Genomic DNA, 22478 nt, shown 5'->3' with positions numbered 1-22478 from the left:
CAGAAGAGAAACACTTGAAACTATTCCTGTTATGTTGAGATGATGAGCACTCTAGACATAATTATTTCAAAAAAGAAAACTACTAGAAGTTAAGTAACTATTAAAAAAACTATGAAGGTCATATAATAATAAACTATTGCAGGGAAGCCCATTATTTAAAAGTGAAAATAATTTGGGGTACTGTCTTCTTAATGCTTACTAAACCAGATTTTACTATATTGAAGTTAAATTGTTGAAAGGCCTGTAAGTCTTCATCATCCATGTGTTAACAAAAAGCTCTTTGAAATCATTATTATTTTAAATCACCTCTTCTTAGCCTAGCTCTTTCAGGGCACATGTTATAAGACACATGTTCACAGTTCTTAATTCTGATTAGCAAAAAATGTATTAAACATATTTGAATATTTGAAATGAAAACTAATGTTTTCAATTTATTGTTGTAAATTAAACATTAAAATTAAAAAGTAAAAAGTAGCTATGAAAATAAAAATAGGGCTCTGTTCACTGAAGTAGATGGTGGAAAAGGGCTGAAAGATGAGGATGGAAGAATTTCTATTTTATCCATTTTAAGCTTAAAATGCCTATCAGTCATCCAAGTGAAGATGCCAAATAAGTGGTTGATTATGGGGCCGGAGGCTAGGGGAAATGTGGGAGTTAACATATAAATTGTATTTAAAGTCATAGGAATAGATGAAATTATTTAGGGGGAAGTAAAAGTGAAGCAAATTGTTAAATAATGAAAATTAAAGAATTAGGTAGGAAAATATTTAATTTCTAAAATGATCAAAGATCTATTCAAGGTAGAGCAGCAAAATTGACCATCAAGTAAAAAATAAAGCAAATATAAATCAGGGAGGGGGTAAACTATTAGTCTTTTTCTTTTTTAAAACGTTGGTGTCAGTATATATTGTCTTTTTAGTATTCATCAAGTTATGAAATGGGTTTAATCTTTCGCTTTGTTTCTCTCCTTCTGCAATTCTCCTGGGGAAATTTCCAAAACAGAGGACATTGTACAATGTATTAGTCCACTGTGCAATGAACACTAGTACACTGCATAATGTATTAGTGTTTTAAGCTAAGTGTTTAAAAGTCACAACACAGAATGTCATATACGAAGGACAGTATGCAGGCACTATATGAAATTATAAAATGATGTAAAAAATACCAATGCAAAGTTGAATACACACACACACACACCACACACACACACACACACACATGTAGTTTGGGTTAAATAATGTAAAAGTATGTAATTATATTCAGGTAAAACAGAAAGAGATCAATAGAGATTGCATTTCAGATGAGTTTTTTTCTCTTACCATACACACTTGGTCTTATTTTTTAAAAGCAGTGTAACAAAAGGAAATGGAACAATTGTCCAAAATTAGGCTGCAGAATAAATGAATCCTCGAAAAGTAGAACAATGCAAAAACAATTTTAGCACATTTCTGGAATTTATTGCACAATTATTTATTGAGTGGCTATTACGTGCCAGGTATAATTCCAAATGTTGGGGATGTAGGGGTAAATGAAAAGGATAAGATCTCTGCTTTCATAGGGGTTGAAGTCCAGTGGTAGTATAAAAATACAAAATATTTAAATGTATATACAGTCATGCACCAAATAACAAAGATTGGTCCAACGACAGACCATGTATGGTGATCTTACAGGATTATAATGGAGCTGAAAAATTTCTGTCACCTAGTGACATTGTAACCCTTGTTAATGTCCTATCACAAAGCATTACCCATATGTTTGTGGTGATGCTGGTGTAAACAAACCTACTGTTCTGCTAGTTGTACACAAAGTATTGCACATACAATTGTGTACAGTACATAAAACCTGATAATGATGATAAACGACTGTTACTGGCTTATATATTTACTACACTATACTTCTTATCATTATTCTAGACTGTATTCCATTTACTAATTAAAAAAGAAAAGTTAACTATAACACAGCCTCAGGCAGGTCCTTCAGGAAGTAATCCAGAAGAACATATTGTCATTATAGGAGAGGATAGCTCCATGTGTATTACTGCCCCCAAAGATCTTTCAGTGGGACAAGATGTGGAGGGGGAAGACAGTGGCACTGGTGATACCATCCCTGTGTAGGAGTAGGCTAATGTGTGTCTTAGTTTTTGTGTCCTAGTTTTTAATTAAAAAGTTTTAAAAGTAAAACAAAAAGAAAAGAAACTAAATAGAAAAAAAGCAACAAACAACCCCATTAAAAATGGGCAAAGGACATGAACAGACATGCCTCAAAAGACAACAAACATGTGGCCAACATATATATGAAAAAATTTTCAACATCACTAATTGTTAGAGATATGCAAATCAAATCCACAATGAGACATCATCTGACATCAGTCAGAATAGTTATTAAAAAGTCAGAAGATAACAGATACTGGAGAGGTTGCAGAGAAAAGAGAACACTTTTATTTTACTGGTGGAAATGTAAATTAGTTCAGCCACTGCGGAAAGCAGTGTGGAGATTTCTCAAATAACTTGAAACAGAACTACCATTTGACCCAGCAATCTCACCGCTGGGTATATATCCAAAGGAAAATAAATCACTCTACAAAAAAGACACATGTACTAGTATGTTCATCACAACACTATTCAAAATAGCAAAGACATGGGATCAACCTATATGCCCATCAACGGTGGACTGGATAAGTAAAATGTGATACATACACACTATGGAACACTATACAGTTGTAAAAAAGAAGAAAATTATGTCCTTTGCAGCAACATCAATGTATCTGGAGGCCAAATTAATGCAGAAACAGAAAGCCAAATACTGATTGTTCTCCCTTACAAGAGGAAACTAAACATTGAGTAAACATGGACATAAAGATGGCAACAATAGACACTGGGACTCCCAGAGGGGAGAGGTTGAGAGGAGGAATGGGTTGGAAAACCACCTATTGAGCACTATGCTCACTATCTGGGATCATTCATACACCAAACCTCAGCGACATGCAAATTACCCATGTAAAATTACCCGAACCTAAAACAAATGCTGAAAGGAAACAAGAAAAAAGTGTACAGAATAAGATAAAAGAAAATATTTTTGGACAATATATTAGTGTTTTAAGCTAAGTGTTTAAAAGTCAAAAGAGCCAAAAAGCAAAAACATTAAAAAATACATGAAGCAAAAAATTATACTAACCTAAGGTTAATTATTAAAGAAAGTAAGTTCATTTTTATACAATTAATGTGCCCTAAGTGTACAGTGTTGATAGTCTACAGTAGAGTACAGTAATGTCCCAGGCCTTTACATTCACTCATTGCTCAATCACTGACTCACCCAGAGCAATTTCTAGCCCTGTGAATTCCATTCATGGTAAGTTCCCTATACAGGAGTATATTATATTATATTATATATATTACATGTTATACATGTATTATATATATAGGAGTACCATTTTTTATCTTTTATTCTGTATTTTTAATATTTTTAATGTACCTTTTTGTTTTGATATGTTTAGCTATACAAATAGTTAATATTGTGTTAAACTGCCTGCAGTATTATTAAGGTAACATGCTGTACAGATTTGTAACCTAGAAGCAATAGGTTATACCAAGGGCCTAGGTGTGTATTAGGTTATACCTTCCAGGTTTGTGTAAGTACATTCCATGATGTATGCACAATGACAAAAACACCTAATGCTGCATTTCTCTGAATATATCCCCATCATTAAGCAAATGACTGTAAAATATGCATGACCATAAAATAGTGAGTTGATAAATGACAGAAAAGAACATCTAGAAAATATTTTAAAATTTTTAAGTAGAAAAATTCAAAATCATAGTTTTAAATGAAAATCATGCATCTAACCTGAATGACCGTTTATAAAAAACACACTTTATTTAGAAAATAAAGTTAATCTAGGAATAAACAACTTTTTAAAAATTTGAGTTTATGGTTTAATACTCTATGACGTAACCAAACTAAATAAGATAACATTGGAAGTAAATGTCTCAACTATGTTTGAAAATCCATCTCTGTTTAAACTTATGTATCTAGGGAATTAAGTTATAAGGAAAACTTGCACAATTTGGATTTTTATTGTATCTTTATGCATTTTTGATTGTCATTTTTACCATTAAAATTAAATATTAGTTGAAAAGTCTGATGTTTTTTGAAATGATTTATTAAATTATAATTACTTACAGGTATTTTATATTTACAGATTAGGTGAATTATATATTTCTTATTAATTTCACCAACAGTTTTCCTAAAGGCAATACTTATTTAAACAAAAAAAAAACGCCTACATTTCAGTATCTTACTAGTAATGGGAGGTTGATTATTTACTATCCCAAATGACTGTCATTAAGAAAATGAAAATATTATACATTATTTCATTAATACTTGACATAAATAACCATATAAACATTGATTTACATTTAAAAGATCACTGAAGCACATCTGCAATTTAACAAACTATACTATTACAAACAATATTCTTTTTATATATGTGGGTGAAATAGTTCATTTATAATATTTAATAAATCATATATAAGAATACACTAATTTTAAAACTTCTGTTACTCGGCTAAAAGCAATTTGAAGCCAGGTAATAAAAAGGAATGTTTTCTTTTTCAAAAATATTTTTAAATAGTAATTGAATAAGAAATATGAACGAAACCAAACACCAATAAAATGAATTATAAGGCATTAGATGCAGAATAAATGAAAATGATCAACTTATTGTCTCCTGAAAAATTCCTAGTGATAAAAAATTAGAAAAATTAATAACCAAAAAGGCCAATTATAAATTTCTGAGGTCAAAAGGAAAAACACTTTTTTTATTCCAAAGCGAGAAGGTATCAAACTCCCCAGTTTTGCAAAATTACTTTTATCTGAGAGAATAATCTGAACACATTCACATATCTAAGCATTCTTTAAAAAATAAAAATGTTTAAAATAAACTTGATAACCATCAAATTTTGCTATTTTAGATATTTTCAATTTTATACGGCTTTGCTTGAAAAATGAAAAATTCTATTGAACTGTATACACACACAAAACAAGAAAATAAGTACACATTGTGGAATAAGGAGACATTAAATGGTGTGGTTATATAAAGGCATGCATAATGTTCTGTCTTGAGAATATACTGTGTGCAAGAATTACTGCAGTTATGGCTGCAGAGAAAACTTTGATGAAACAGAGAAACCACCTTTGCTTACTAAGTCGTCCAGAGAATCTTGCAAATCTACCTAATATGAGCCAATACTAGACACAGTATTCTATGCATTTTACAATGCCTAAGCCATATATGGGATGTAAAATAAGGAATGTTACAGAGCGACTATTTCATTAACTCTTTTCCCTGATGTGTACCACTTTCTTCAATCTGAAAGTCTTAGGCTTTTCATAAACTTAAAAAGGCCTTCAGATAAAATCACACTTTTAAAAGGGATTTTGGGAGGTCACATAACCTGGTATTTACTAAATACTGTGTTGTAATACTAACCTGAAAATATTAATGGTGTGCTGCTTTCAGTGGTATTGTTAACTTGCCCTAAGGGAGATTCGATTCCCATCACTGGTATGGATAATAGACTATCTACACTACAGCACCCTAGCAAACTCAGAAGTCTGCAACAGAATGAATATGGGTAGGAAGCATTTATTTAATCATATCGATAATTTTTGGCAAGAGCATTGCTAAACGACCTTAAAAACTCCTAATGTAGGCTGGGTTTGGTGACTCATGCCTGTAATCCGAGCACTTTGGGAGGCTGAGGCGGGCAGATCACCTGAGGTCGGGAGTTCAAGACCAGCCTGACCAACAGCCAACTAACATCTCTACTAAAAAACAAAACAAAATACAAAATACAAAATTAGCCAGGCATGGTGGCTCATGCCTGTCATACCAGCTACTCGGAAGGCTGAGGCAGGAGAATCTCTTGAACCTGGGAGGGGGAGGTTGAGGTGAGCCGAGATCGTGTCATTGCACTCCAGCCTGGGCAACAAGAGTGAAACTCCATCTCAAAAAACAAAAACACCCCCAAAACTCCTAATGTAATCTGCATATAAAAATCTCTAAGAGAAACTCTAACTCTATTTAGTAATAGTCAAAAGTACTAAGCTAAGGTTAATTTATTATCAAAAAAAAGATTTTTCTTTTTGTAAATTCAGTGTGCCCTGAGTCTATAGTATTTATAAAGTCTACAGTAGTATACAATAATGTCCCAGGCCTTCACATTCACTAATTATATCTAAAAGGATAATCATCCTTTGTATAATAACCCTTCATAGATTTAAGTTGTATTAAGTAGTAAATCCTAACTAATCTCAATGCTGAAACTAATCCCTACCTGTCAATTTTTGTACGAATTTAGTATTTTTCAAATCACAAAGTGTGTATGTTGTTTCATGGTAAAGTCTTGATGAATTAACACTTGAAAAAAAGAGACAGTGTCACATAGTACACAATTATCAATTTATTATAAACTAATGTGCTCTTATCATATAAGTGTTTCCCAAACATTTCAAGAAGCTTCATGAAATATCTGGCTGTTCAAATATAGATGCAAAATCTCATAATAGGTCTATTAATTAATAATCTACATAGGTAATTTTGATATAAAGCTAGGGTTGAGTATTTTTCATGTTTTAACTCTAAAGGATAAATAAAAATATTACATATATTATGCAATCATTTAATTTGGCATAACTTTAAAATATGAAGCAACTGCCACTCCCTTTGCCAGTCAGTGCTTCCTCTAGGCCTGAAGCCTCTACCCAGTGAGCCTTCTTGACCTCAATAAAGCATCAAAAGAGTAGGAAATCAAGAAGCCAAGTAGCTTAAATGCACATGTAATGTCAAAGACAACTAGTTTTCCCCTTGGGAAATCACTGCTTTATCTTCTTTAAAACATTGCATATGACATAACTGAAGTAAGGATTTTTTTTTTCCATTCTCTTTTGTATCCTCTGTTACATTTTAAAAACAAAGTAGAGATATAAGAAGTAAATGTAGTAATTTTCATATTCCTTTTCATCACTCTAATAATACATGAACAAAGTTTTTTGACTATTAAAGATAGGGCAAAATGTTTCTTAGTAACTTAATTTTCTTCATATTGTATGACACTACTCTAGGCTAGTTTATGCAGATCTAACTCAGCATTTTAAATAGCTTCACCACATACTATTCTGCAATATCAGAATTTATTTAATCACTCTCCAGTGATTAAGGGTGAAATTGCTTCCCAACTTTTATCACACATACATTCTTGTATATGTTTCTATGTATTGGTGCAGTAAGTTTTACAGGATAGATCTCAAAAGCTGTAATGTTGTAGCATTTCTTACATCAACATTGTATGAGCATGTTTATTTCTTGTATCTTTGCCAGTACTTTAGATTTATAAACACACACATACATCTTGCATTTCTGATATGTGTATTATACACAAACATAAAGTTTTGTCTATCTGATTTAAAATAGTGCAATTGTGTGATGTTGATTCCAATTTCCCTGATAACTGGTGAGGTTAAACATGTTTTTATATCTGTATTGTACATTTCCATTCCCTCTTCTGTAAATTGCCTTTTCATTTTTATATTGGGTTTTCATATGAACCTAGGAGTTCTTTGTATAGCTGAGATACTAATTAATTGTCACGTGTTCAACATATTTTTTGTTTTCTTTTGCTTATTAATGGTGTATTCTGCTATACCAAAAATAATAACTGTTTATATACTCAAATCTGGTAGCGTTCTCTTTTATGTTTTGGATTTTCTTCTTGCTTAAGTCATCCTTGATTTCGTACACCATAATTTCAAATAGTCTTACAGTTTCAATCTTGAATGCATTGAGATTTATTTCTGCATATGGTCTGAGGTGGAAATTTATTTTCTTTCAGGTGGACAGTCAATATACCAGCACCATTTATAAAATAAAACATCCTTTTTAATAATGAATTAAAATTACACTTATATATTACTCTGGACCAGACAGTGTTCTAAATATTTCTCACGCATTCGTTCATTAAAAAGTCATGACAACTCTGCGAGGTAGGTATCCATATTTTACAATGAGAAAACATGCATGGCAAAACAAAAAATGTGGCCTCACACATTATAAACTTCGGACGTAACAAAGATTTGATTGGAAGCCAGGTATTATGGCTCAAGACCACAGTTCTCCAAATCCTTAGATCACACTGTTTTTCTTTATCATACATTAAGTTCCCATATATAGTCACGTGCTGCATAGTGACGTTTTCATCAATGGCAGGCCACATATATGGTGGTCCCATGAGATTATAATGGAGCTGCAAAGTTCCTATTGCCTAGTGATGTAGTAGCCAACACATTATCTTTTCTATGTTTAGATATCTTTAGATATACAAATACCACTGTTACAATTGCTTGCGGTATTCAGTACAGTAACATGCTGTATAGGTTTGTAGCCTAGGAGCAACAGGCTGTGTATTGTAATAGGCTATACCATCTAGGTTCATGTAAATACACTCTATGATGTTCACACAACAATATTGCTTATGATACTTTTCTCAGAACATATCCGTGATGCATGACTTACTTGGATCTATTTCAAAAATATCTATATACTTCATTTATCAATTGCATCTATTTGTATGTCACTTTTATTGTGACACATTTATAGTAAATTTTAATGCTGGGTGATCTCAATATTACTAGTTTCTTGATAATTCTTTTAAAAATGGGAATATGATGAAAATTGTAACATGTTTATATTTTAATTTTAAAAGGATTGATATTTCTATATTAAATCTTCCCCACAAAAATTATAATAAGGCTATCCATTTATTAAGGGAGTGTTTCATGCCCTTATATAAAAATTGTATATTATTTAATATGAATTCAGTGTTTTTGATTCAATTTATTTCTAGGAATGTTTGCAATTTTGATATGTATATGATACATACTAGGTTGAGCCACAGGAAATTACAATCAAATATCAGCAATTTCATAACTCTCATCCTAATGATAAGCAAAGCACATGAAATCTAATATACATAACAAAGTCAATACATTCATTAAAAATGGATGTCATTATATTTCTAGGACCTTCTTATATATTTCTGATGACCATTATCTTGATATCACACAAACACAATACACTACTCACACATATATGCTGAAAGAAATATAAATTAATTTTTCTTTTTCGAGATGGAGTCTAGCCCTGTTGCCCAGGCTGGAGTGCAATGGCGTGATCTCAGCTCACTGGAACCTCCGCCTCCCGGGTTCAAGCAATTCTCCTGCCTCAGCCTCCTGAGTAGCTGGGATTACAGGCGTGCGCTGCCACACCCAGCTCATTTTTTGTATGTTTAGTAGAGACAAGGTTTCACCATGTTGGCCAGGCTGGTCTTGAACTCTTGACTTCAAGTGATCCACCTGCCTCAGCCTCCCAAAGTGCTGGGATTACAGGCATGAGCCACTGCACCCAGCCCTAATTTTTATATTTTGTTGGAGAATTATGATAATATTTGTATTTGAGACAAGTGCCCAACTGGTTTTCAAATTGTGCTCTGAATACTGTAAGGCATAAAATAGACGTCAAGCTAAGAAGGCTATGTTCTTTTAGCTTAACCTCTTCATTCAACTAAAATGATCCTTTTCTAGTTGGTTTATATTTTCAGAGAGAATTCTATGCAAAATTTCATTTCAAATATTGTAAAAAAACAAAGAATTTTAGAACATATAGCCTTGTAAGTCTATTCTTTCAACTAATGCTAGTCATTCAACAAATATTTACTGAGGACCTATTATGTCCCAGGCTAGTGCTTCACATACATCAGAGAATAAAACAGAAAAAATCCCTATCCTCATGCAATTTAGTTTACTCGGAGAGTAAGAAACACAGGACACAATAAACATGATAAGAAGCTATGTATTCAGTATTCATGAGGCAATGGAAAAAAGCTTAAAAAACAGCAAGACAAAGGGAATCAGGAGTGTGGCGGGAAGGGGGAGGCCAGGTTGCCATATAAGGAGGTCAGGTAAGTCCTATGGAGAAGGTGAATTTTGAACAGACTAGAAAGTTATGAAGATGTTAGCCAAGCAGATCTCTATGATAAGAAAATTTCATGCAGAGAAAAGCAAGAGAAAAATACTGAGGTGAGGTTATGCCTGATGTCTGCAAGGGGCAACAAATATCAATGTGGTTGGGGCAACATAAGTGAGGAGGTGAGTGGCAGGAAATAGAGATAGTGTGGCAAAGGCCTTTTCTTATAAGTTAACTAAGGTCATTTTGGAGATTTTGACTTTTACCCAGTGAAATGGTAAACTATTTCAGGTGGCAGTAAAGAAATAAAAAACTGACTTATTTTAAAAGGAACAGGTTAGGGGTAGTTTTTGGACTTACTGCATTTAAGATCTCAATTAGGTATGTAAGTGGAAAGAACCAGTGGGGAACTGGACATAGTCTGGAGTTTCACTTTGAGATCTGGTGATCTACAAGTTATGTGGGGCCTGAAGCATAAAGTTGTTATAAAGTTGTACAACTTTAGGGGACATCTCTGGGAAAACAAAATGTAAAATTCTGAACATAAAATTAGGTAATAAGTCTGCACATGTGAGGAATAATAAAGATAAAGCTTCTTTAGTTCATGGTTGCTATGGTTTGAATGTTTTTGTCCATTCCAAAATTCATGTGTTGGAAACTTAATCCTCAATGCAACAGTTTTGGGAGGTGGGGCCTTTTGGGAGGTGTTTAAGTCATGAGGACTTGATTAATAACACTACAAAATGAGCTTTCAGGAGTGAGTTTTCTCTCTTCTGCTCTTCAGCCATGTAGGAACACAGTGTTCATCCCCTTTATGTATTTCTGTCTTCTGCGATTTCAAGACACAGCAAGAAAGCCCTCATCAGATGCCAGTGCCTTGATCTTGGACTTCCCAGCCTTCAGAGCTGTGAGAAAAAATGTTCTGTTCTTTATAAATTACCATCACAGGTATTCTCTTACATCAGCACAAAATGGACTAAGGTAACAGTACTTTTGTCCCACAACAGAGACATAAATTTTGCAGATGTCAGCATATAAAAGCCAAGGTAATAGAGAAAGACAAAGAATTAAGACTCAGAAGAATTCCCAAGTATTGAGACTTGGAGCACTTCATCATTAAGTATATAGAAATAAGAGAATAAACTAGCAAAGGATTCTGAGAAGAAGCAAAGTGGAACCATGCAGGAGGAAAACCAAAAGTGTGTAGTATCCTGGAAGCCAAGTAAAGAAAGTATATCAAGGAGGTGGAAGAGATAAATTTTAAAAAATATTGTTGGTAGGTAAAGTAATATGTAGACTAAGAACAGACTACTGGAATTAGCAAAGTGCTCATCATTGATGTCCTTGGCAGAGTTTTGGTGGAATGGGGGAGGCAAAAATTTGACTGAAGTGGATTTAAGAATGGGAATACCAACACTGGGAAATAGAGTAGAGGTAACACTTTCGTAAGTTTTACTACAAAGGAGTAGAAGAAACAGGGCATTAGCTGGTGGGGGAAGTGACATGAAGAAAGTTTTGTTTGGCTTTCTAAGATGACAGAAAAAACAGTTGCACACTGATGGGAATGATTCTGTAGAGAGCAAAAACTTGACAGAAAAAGGAGAAGGTAGAATTGATGAAGGAAAGTTCTTGAGTAAAGGAAGAATGTTTAATGGACAACTGAAATGAATGGTTTTAGACAAGAGCAGGGAAAATCTACCTATAGTAATTGATGAGAAGGCAGACTATGTGAGTATAAATGCTGCTTCATTAAGTAGTTGTTGGTATGAGTTTGTGGAAGTTCACTTTTGATTGCTTCAGTTTTCTCAGTGAAGTAGAAAAGGAAGTAAGGTCATTAGCTGGGAGAGTATAAAAAACAAGAAACATTGTGGGGGTTGTGGTAGGGACAATTCTTGGAAAACTTCCATGATCTCCACCCACTGGCGTTACAACCTGTACTATCTTCTCCCCTTGAGTGTGAGTGGGACACATGATTTACTTCTCACTATAAGAATATGGAAAAAATGATGCAATGTCATTAGCACGATTAAATTATGTTGTAGGGTAAAGGAGGTAAGAAAGTTACTCCTGTGATTTGGTTCAATATATAAGGCTCCATTTTTGCTGGCATACAATGGAGAGAGCTTCTCCTAATGGCCTTGCTTGAAGCAAACAGCCAAGTTTTGAAGGCCCTGTGGAAAGGGTCATGTGGCAGGCAACTGTGGGTGGCCTCTAGAATCTGAGAATTGCCTGTAGCCAACAGCCAGTTATAAGTTGTGGCCCTCAGTGAAACAGGTTTAAAAAAAAAAAAAAAAAAAAAAAAACCTCACAAAAACTGAATGCTGCCAACAACCTGGATGAACAGGGAAGCATATTAGTCAAACCTATAGAAGAGAATGCAGCCCAGCTGACACTGATTACAGCCCTGTGAGGTCACAAGCAAAGGGCTCAGCCTGTCTGGCTTAAGTCATGCCTGGGCTCTTGACCTACAGAAATTATAAGAATATAAATGTGTGCTGCTTAAGCCACTAAGTTTGTGGTAATTTGTTTTACAGCAATAGAAAATTAGTACAGTATTGAAAAGAGAGGAGAACTTGTGAAATAGTCATCTAGAGAATAAGAAAGTCAATGAGCTTATGAATGACAGAATTAAGAATCTATTTGTGACTTGTGGTCATGAATTTAAAGTGAGACCAATTATTTTTATTTTTATTTTTCTGTAGCCACAGTAAGGGTACTATATATGAGCTACCTATTTTCATATGTTTTATACATTTTGATAAATGCCTATAATTTCAAACTTATCAGTAAATAAATAAATGTTTATAAACACATATTTCTGAAATCATTCTTTTATTCTTTTCATGAAATTTCAGAAAAATCCCAGGAGAGCTAACAAGAAGGACTAAGGTTAAAACCAAAATTCAATTTTTGGTACCACTGATTAACAAAACCATTTTGTTGAATGTTAATGGAGTGACTGAGTAACTTAGTATTAATAACTTAGAACTGATTGAACACTACTGATTCTGTTGAAGTTTTATTTGAAAGTTTAAACATGTTGCTTTAAAGGATTTGATCTATTTACTATATCTTTATATCTGCTTTGTATTTAAAATTCCATATGTAGAAAAATATCAAACTTGTACCTTACAATATACAACATATGTACAGAACAAGTTGTAAAACTGTTAGTTCTTATAACTTTTCTTCTTCAGTAGGGGAAGAAGAGCAATTTTATGTACTTTTAGGCAACAAGTAACTGAGAACTCTTTCTAGAAAATAATTGTAAAGTAGTTTAAAGCAGACAGGTTTTAATTACAGAAATATTTTAGACTTGAAAAAACAGCCAATACTAATACTAGAATCTTTCCAAAGGCAAAACTCTAAAGTTTTAATAAGCCATTTACTTTATTATTTACTATGTTAAAGAATAATCTTTTTCACTTGACAGATAAGAAATTAAACATAATCTAACATTTATATGATGCTTGTTACATTCAAGACACTGTTCTAAGAAGAGGTAACTGTTCTTCACTTCTTATGACAACCCTATGAGGCAATATTATTTGAATTTCACTGATGTGAAAACTGAGAATTAAGTTAACACACAAGACTGGAGAGCAATGGCATGATCATGGCTCACTGCAGCCTTGAACTCCTGGGCTCAGGCACTCCTTCCGCCTCAGCCTCCAGGTAGCTAGGATTATAGGCAAGTGCCACTGTGAAAAGTTAATTTTCAAAATGTATACATTTTTAGAGACAGGGTCTTGGCTATGTTGCCCAGGATGGTCTAAAACTCCTGGTCTCAAGTGATTCTCCTGCCTCGGCCTTCCAAAGTGTTGAAATTACAGGTGTGAGCCACCATGCCATCATTTTATAAGACTTCTCATATAATAGTCTTTCAGTTTTAAGGAGGAAATTATTATAGGACAAAACTGTAGTCAGAGTATGTCAGTCTGACCTATGGAAACGTGTTAAGGGGTCTCAAGGTTAATAAAGTAAAATTCGGTATGTACTGAAACATGTCATCATTTTTAAAAGAATAAAAAGTATTTTTAAATATTGGAAATGCAGATCAGACTTACTCCTTGAATAGTTTTCTGTGTTTTTTATTTTTGGTTTTCTGAATATTGACAATCCATTAGTTCTTTTTATTACAAATAGCTTAAGATGATCATATTAGAACCTATTTTCTTATCTTGTTTACACACTTCCAGATATAAGTCAGTATAGCAAAGCTATATTAATTGGGACTGTTGACAAGAAACAAATGAACAACAAAAAACACATATCCTTCTGCCCTACCACATGATTAGAATCTGCTGGAAAATACTGTTGGGGAAAAAATAATTACAAACTATTAATAATATGAAAGACTGATGATTACAATTCTTTCAATGAATTACAGATTTTGTTTTGTTCTTCTCTTATATCTTGCTTCATGATATCCAGGAGATATTATGCTTCTTTGTACAAGAAGAGAAGAGAACAGAGTATAAGTAACAATATAACAGAGTATAGTGGACAGAATATAAAATTACAAATGACTTATTTCAAAATAGCAAAACTTAGATTTGGCAAGCACTTTATCTAGAGGGTAAAAATACAATATTAGTAAACTTAAATATATGATTAGCCTTTTAAGAAACCATTTTATAAAGATTCATATGCTCTTATAAGAATAAATGAAAGAAAATACAAATTTAGCTTCAAAGGCAAAATTACTAAGGAGATTTTCTCTTCTAGATCCAGGGTTTTTTACCTTGAGAAAAATCATTCGTTTTATTTTTATTGTGGTTGTGTTTGTCATGTTTACAATTGGAAAAGACAGAATGATAAAGTACAAAAGAAATATTAAAAACACAAAATCAGTTGTTTTCATAAAAGGTTTTTATACCATACAATTAAAACTCAGTAAAAGATAAGGTATCTAGAGTAAAAATGTAAGTATACTTTTAAACTTCATGCATTTGTAATACAAGCTTGATTGTCACTTTATGTAGTACCATTTCCTTCAAAGAGAAGTGTTGGTTTTTACCACGGGAGATGTGTACTTTATTAACCAATTTATTGGACCTAAAAATGTTTGCATTATAAAATACTTTTGTTTGAAGGGAATGCTATTGCATAAAATGAAAATCAAACCTGTAGTATAAAATATCATCCTAAATATTAGTTTTTCTTCCAGTTATTATATTTAAATCCTTCTTCAGGTTGCAAAAGTATTAGGATCAACAAATCAGCAAAATAGTTCTGATAGTCTTATATTAGATAATACGCAAAAACCACATTTAATATATTTAGCAAATATAGTTCAAAGTTAATAATTTGTTACTCAACTATATGAAAAATATATTAATCAGATAAGCTTTTATTTAACCCCATAAAGCCTTTTATTATTAAAAAAGCAAAAATATTAAAGAAAATAACATTTCTCACCTAAATGAAGCTCAACTCAGACAAAATAAAAATGTGTTTAATAATTTTAATAATTATATTATTCAACATTTGTCAAATTAAAGTACAGTATGACTCTGAATTACACAAATATTTTAGATAATCTTCTTATATTTGTTAAAAATAACCACATTTTTGAAGAATGACCTACAAATAGTACCAAAACAACCATAAATCAAACTAATAAAATATATTCTACTTGCAAAGTTTGTCAGTCGAGCAATGAAAATGCTTAGAATTTTCTCCTGAGTTGTTAAACATTAAAATTACCACAAATACCAATTTTCAGTTTCTTTTAGATTGCTAGAAATGCTTTTCATCAATAGGTGCAAGTTGTTTACATAATAAAGCATGTCTCAAATAAAAAGCAAATAAAATTGCGTTCACTTTTAAAGATATACCTTTGCTCAATTTATACATTTATTTTTTACATATATGATATCCTTAACTTACATATGAAAAATTCTAGGAAGATACAATAAGGGAAATTAAAAATACCAATTCAATAAATAGCCTTCAGAGCTCCATTACGTAGTCACAATTTTAAGGAAAAATAATAAAAAATTATAGTAGTTTAATATCTGAATATAATATTTGTAATCTAAAATTAGAAATGCATATACACTTTTAGAAATAATTGATTTTTCTTTCTTAGGTTATTTGGAATCTGATTATGGTGCATATATGTGAATGAACGAATAAATCCTTAACCCACCATTATCTTTTTCTCCAGTTTGCAGGCAATCACCCGTGAAAAGTATGGTGTAGATGACAGGATGATACTGTACCTGATTAGCTCTGGAGGTGGTCATGGGATCGGATGGAGAGGACTTGGTGGTAGTTGGGGAAGATGGCAATGTCTGGGAAACAAAGCAGTTTAGGAGCAAATCAACCTTTATAAGCCTTAAACTGATTATTTAAATAAAACAAAATAAAATAAAATGTAATATAACGAGAACAAAATCCTATGAACAAATTTTTCTCCTATTCATTTGAATTTAATGGATTTTAACATCAATTAAGTAACTAATGCATGTAAACATGCATGCATAAGCATGTAAAAATAAATTCATGACTTGAAATCATGATGGTGACTGATAAAAATTCACATGAGTACTAAAAGTATCCTGATCATATTCATGAATAGTAGTTTCATTTCTTTCCCTCTTGTTTTCTTGGGGGAAAAGAGATGTAAAAAAAAAAAAAAAAAAAAAAAAAATTCAAGAAGTTCAATGAATAAAACCAAAAGAATCACTTTCCTATCAATGAATACAGTCAGAGATTTGAAGAAGTGGTGAAATGAAGTTTACTTTGGCATAAAATTATCCACCTACTTAATATGTTGAACATCACCAACAAGTTGATTCCACATGAATTTAGGGATCCATACTTAAAAGCAATTAAATGTGAAGTTCTGAGTTCTTAATATCACATTATCTTCTAAAATATTAATTTTTAATAAATTTAAGGCCCGTCTGAAAATGTAAACATTAACCTCATATTAATAAACAGGTAACTAATAGCATTCTAACAAATTATCATAATATTTTTATCATTTATCCTAAAGAGTAAATTTAATATAGAGGAAGAGTATAATATAGCATCATCAGCTGTGTTAAAAATAAACACAAAAATGTTAGGAATCATATTTATTGTTCACTTCTAAACATATACACTTACTATATACATAATTTGTTATATAAGGTCATCTACATATGTTGAACAATTCATTAAGATATTTTAAAAAGTTCTTATGTCTAACAGAAAAACCTTAAAAGTGTAAGATGTTAAGAATGTTTTTAAGTGTCATATGTTCACTAAGCAAAATAGCATTGCTTATGTTACATCCTCAATAGATAATATTTCTAAGTAGGTGAAATGGGATACATTTTTATATTAAAGATACAATTGTATATGGGTATTATGTTTTACATTATATTAATATATATTTGTCAAAATTACTCAGATATGAGCAAAAGCATAACTTTAAAGGTTCAGCAGTGTCAGGAAAAGCAGATGAAATTACTTGAAGTCATATTTTTGCATTTAACATTTCAAAAGTTGTAATTTGGGTACAATAAAGCCATTAAGAGTAAAAAAAAAAAAAAAAATAAGAAATTAGCAGGCTTCTGGTTAATTCACTGCCCTCCAGTAACAAAATACTACTGGTTCTAACATCATACCATGTTTTATATAGTCCACTCCTCAAATAATTCCGATTCTTCTAAAGTTAAAACCTAAATACTTCTAGGAAGGCTACAACTAATAGTGAGTCAAACCAAGATTTTTACCAAATCATATAAAAAAAAGGGGTAGGAGAACTATAGTAATCAGTAAATCCTCAAAATTTTAAAAAGTTTTACATCTTTTATTTTCTATTTTTGTTTTTTATAATTAATTCTTGCTCTTTCTCAAGAAAGATTTCATTTTCAATAATTAAAAAATTCCCTAGTATTTTATTTTCCATGCAATACTATGCTAAGACATGTGCTAAGGACTCCATGCTAAGATTTGTTCTATGAATTGAATAGTAAAGGTTTTATTTTTCTACCATTGGTTACAACTGTTACTACAGAGGATACCTGGGAGGAGTTAACATACATGTAAAAATCTGTTCTGTACTAATCTCAGATGAATAATGAGTCTGGTGACTAAGTATGTGTTAAATAAATCTAGAGATCACTTCTCCCAATATAGCTTAGAATCCATGTTGATTAACCTACAGAAGCATGATTCTATGTGTGTTGAGCTCTTCTATTTCCATTAGAATTACTGTCTAATGGAAAACCATTCTGAAGCACTATAGGTTTTATACGACATCCACCTTGTCTTGGATACAAATTCTCAACAAGGTCTTAATTGCAAAGAACTATGTAGAAAAAGTTTAACTGCAAATTAAACTTTTAATTGAAATTAAAATTTAATATCAAATCACTCAGAATTTGTAATTACTTAGATTAATATGATCTGTCAATTTTTATTGTCTTTCTGTTTGGCATATATATAAAATATTGGACATGTATTAATAATTGATACAATTTACATTCATCTAAATTGTCCTTAATAATTGTGATGCTGTTTCTTTTTAACAGGAATAAAATCAATGATTTTAAATTTCTAGATAATATCAATGTGCTTAAGATAATTAAAATTTTGGTTGGTAAACATCATAATCTGTTAAGAGGTTACATTTTAATATATTTAATAAACAAGTAAAAATTATGCAAGTTTGGGTTTCAAGTTATAAGACTGTTGAAATGTTACAGTAAGTTGTCTCTATATTTTCTTACTTTAAATTCTTAAAATAATGAAAATGTAATGAAATAAAGATGCGACGAGTTTTCCAGCTATTATTCATATAAATACTTTTAAGCACAAAAGGACCCCTGCTTTATAAATTCAATTTATAACAATAAAAATATTCTGGAAAGTTTCATTTCAGTTGATCGTTTTTGATACTAGGAGAAAAAGTGTTCTCATAAACAGCTAAATGTAAATATACTAAAGTAATACTTGTAAAAGATTATTAAATTAATGGAACAGGTGCGATAGTTGTTCTCAACCATATAGATAAAACCATACAGATTTCTTATAAAACAAAAATCCATTAAGAAACATTTCAATGTACATTTGTACATTCAATAAATGTACAAATTTTTTATTTTCTTAATATTTTATTGTCTTCTTATTATTATTATGTTATACAGATAGGGTCTCACTTTGTTGTCCAGGCTGGTCTCAAACTCCTGGCTTCAAGCAATCCTCTGCCTTGGCCTCCTAAAGTGCTGAGATTACTGGCAAGAGCAACTGCTCCTGGCCTGTTTCCTTAACATTTTATGAGCAAATTGTTTTCATCCATTTACTGTGCAGAGTTAAAGCTTAGCGGTTTAATGTTAAATATCCTTTAGTAAAATTTCTGATATACATCATGAAGATGTAATTAATTGAATATCCACATAACATTATATATTGATGTATTAGAACAAAGTACACATTCCTACGATTTTTTTTTCTACATTTTTCAAATAATGAATGTGAAGGACAGAGTCATTTCTTAGCGTCATTTTTTCTTTCAAATGGAAAAGCATAATATGTATTTTATCTACATTACTTGTATGGCTGTTGAATAATTCTTTAGACATTGAAGGGTGAAAATACTTATTACAAAAAAATTACTAACAATTTTAAAACAGTGGATCTTTTGGAATAAAGTTTTTTTAAAAATCAAGAATTTAACAGTAGGTACTTAATTAAATGTAGACATAACTGGGCTTTTGGAAATAAGTACAAGATTATTACAAATTATGAGATGAATTCTTGTTAACAAATGATAGTTTTGCTGGGCCAGATAATATTATTATTAATAAACCCTGTAATAAACAGAGCTTGCTTTCTAGCAAGTCTGCAGTAATAGACTGTCAAGAACCTCTGATATTTATAGGCAAAGTGAAAACAGCAGAGAACAAATCTCCATTGTAATTCAAAATCTATTACTAGTGAAGTAACATTACTGAAGTAATCACCTTCCCAAACCCCTATTTTGTGTTGTTAAATAAATCTGTATACTGTATCATTTGTATACATACTGTACCAAAATGAATAAAATATTTAAATATGTAACTGTCATCTTTAGTTTTTAATTTCTGACAAATATCCTCCTTTTTTTCCAACAAGCGAACTGTCTTCCAGCATCCAAACTAGTCAATTCACAGTTCTCTTTTTCCTATGAATAGCTGTACCTACAAGCACTCTAAGAGTCTGTCAGGATTTTTAGTGCAAGAGAGAACAAACTGCGTAAGTGACTTCTTTTTATTCCTCCACAATCTTACAGATAAATTAAAAGGGCTCTTTAGGAAAATGTTTGGCAAATCTGTATTCCATAGGATGTCCTTTGACTGGACAACAAAGGTTTTTCATTATCTGGCTCCATACTATCTATCTAACATTAATTCCCTCTCAACTGCAACATAAATGTCCCACTTCTGCCAATACAGTCTCCTTACTATTCAACAAATATGATACCCTTCACCCCAAATTCATATCGTTTCACCTTCCTAAAATAAATGTTTTTCTTTCTTCTCCTCTAATTAGGCTATTCCTATACATTCTTCAAGGTCCAGTCAAGTTTTCGTCTATTTACAAGACTATTAACTGTCAGTCTGGCCTGTATTTCTTTTACATGGCTCTGTTTTTTTTTTTTTTTTTTTGGAGACGGAACTTCGTTCTTGTTGCCCAGGCTGGAGTGCAACGGCATGATCTCGGATCACTGCAACCTCCGCCTACCGGGTTCAAGCGATTCTCCCGCCACAGCCTCCCCAGCAGCTGGGACCACAGGCATGTGCCACCATACCCGGCTAATTTTGTATTTTCAGTAGAGATGGGGTTTCTCCACGTTGGTCAGGTTGGTCTCAAACTTCCGACCTCAGGTGATCTGCCTGCCTCAGTCTCCCAAAGTGCTGGGATTACAGGCGTGAGTCACAGCACCTGGCCAAGCCTCTTAATTTTTATAGCATATTGTATACATTATAGTTTTGGTATATTAATACAATTTTATTATTATTATTTTTTTCTTTTGAGATGGAGCTTTGCTCTTGTAGCCCAGGCTGGAGTGCAATGGCACGATCTTGGCTCACTGCAAGCTCCGCCTCCCGGTTCAAGCCATTCTCCTGCCTCAGCCTCCCGCGTAGCTGGGACTACAGGCACCCGCCACCACGCCCGGTTAATTTTTTGTATTTTTAGTAGAGATGGAGTTTCACCGTGTTAGCCAGGATGGTCTCGATCTCCTGACCTCGTGATCCGCCCGCCTCGGCCACCCAAAGTGCTGCGATTACAGGCGTGAGCCACTGCAACCGGCCTACAATTTTAATTTTTATAAGTTATTTTAAGTATTTATCTCACAAACTGGTCTGCAAGGGCAAGGGCTACAATTTAGTATATTTTGCTACTTACTAAGAAAGCATTTAGTAAATTCATAATTATTCATGTCCATGAATAATGAACAAACAAATTAACAAGTGCTATTTTTGTCAATTTATCATGATAACAGTAAAATTCTTTGGGTTAAATGAAATATTTTTGATATCTTACTTTGATTTTTTTTAAATACAAGAGAATTCTTTAAATGTCCATAACCACTTCTTCCCTGATGTAGCTTTTAGAAAAAAATACATATATGAATTAAGAATTAAATATTCCACAAGATCTAATATATCAAGTTATATATAAGGCTGTTGTGCTAAATTTCATTATTCTAGTATATGAAAGACCTGAGAGACCAGTAGGCACTACTTTCCCAAGAAATTATACTTGTCTGAGAACCCACTCAGTAAATAAGGGCAGTTTTCAACTGGGTAAAACACCTGGTTCATTCAATTTACTTAGTTTAAAACATACATAAGCAACATACAAAATATATTTTAATCTATTCTATTGCAAAATGATTTTAGACATAATTATTTTATACTGAATAACAGCATAATTTTTCAGAAGTAAAATTAAGGTCATTTAAATTTATATACTTGGTATTTAGAGAATAATCCAGCAAAGAGTACTACACTGGTAAAACTGGATACCTAGAAAGTCAGAGAATCTCAAACTTAGAGCAAAAAGGTCTGACTGATTTATAGTATTTTGGAAAAACATTTCACTGCTTTACTTGATTTTCAAGTAAAAATTTCAACTTTTATATTATAAAGAAAATATGTAAGTGTTAAATACAATGTCCTATTAGAGTTAGTGTTGTCTTTTTAATAAATCCTTTTAAATGATACACTGTCACATACATCATTGATTACATGAAAATATTAAATAACCAATAATACCTTTAATTCCGTGAATACCTACAAGGCTTACAAATGGATGCAAATACACAAATGTCAATAAATCATTATTATTTTTATACTTATCTTGAATTTAAATAACATTATCCAAAAAGGCAAATAAAAATAAGGCAAATATTTTAAAATTCTAGTCTTCATAAATCTATACTGGCACTGGATATATGATAGCCTGCAAATCTCAT

General features: G+C 31.9%; 1 protein-coding gene across 6 annotated transcripts in view; it reads right to left on the bottom strand.

Moving 5' to 3' along the window:
- NOVA1 (NOVA alternative splicing regulator 1) overlaps window positions 1–22478 on the bottom strand; it is a 153813-nt gene that overhangs the window by 11868 nt on the left and 119467 nt on the right. For 3 of the 6 annotated variants that reach the window (XM_033188367.1, XM_033188369.1, XM_033188370.1), the window contains one exon: window positions 16246–16317. The exons of 2 other annotated variants lie outside the window; for them this stretch is intronic. In XM_033188367.1, the coding sequence (XP_033044258.1) occupies window positions 16246–16317 (72 nt within the window). Of the gene's footprint in view, window positions 1–14093; window positions 14467–16245; window positions 16318–22478 lie in introns of those variants that run through there. One more of the 6 variants, XM_033188372.1, reaches the window with a different exon arrangement.

This window comes from Trachypithecus francoisi, unplaced genomic scaffold (assembly GCF_009764315.1).
Source record: "Trachypithecus francoisi isolate TF-2019V2 unplaced genomic scaffold, Tfra_2.0 Lachesis_group3, whole genome shotgun sequence".
Classification (NCBI taxonomy): domain Eukaryota; kingdom Metazoa; phylum Chordata; class Mammalia; order Primates; family Cercopithecidae; genus Trachypithecus; species Trachypithecus francoisi.
Note: the sequence above shows the minus strand (reverse complement) of the source record. Positions and strands in the feature narration are given on the sequence as shown.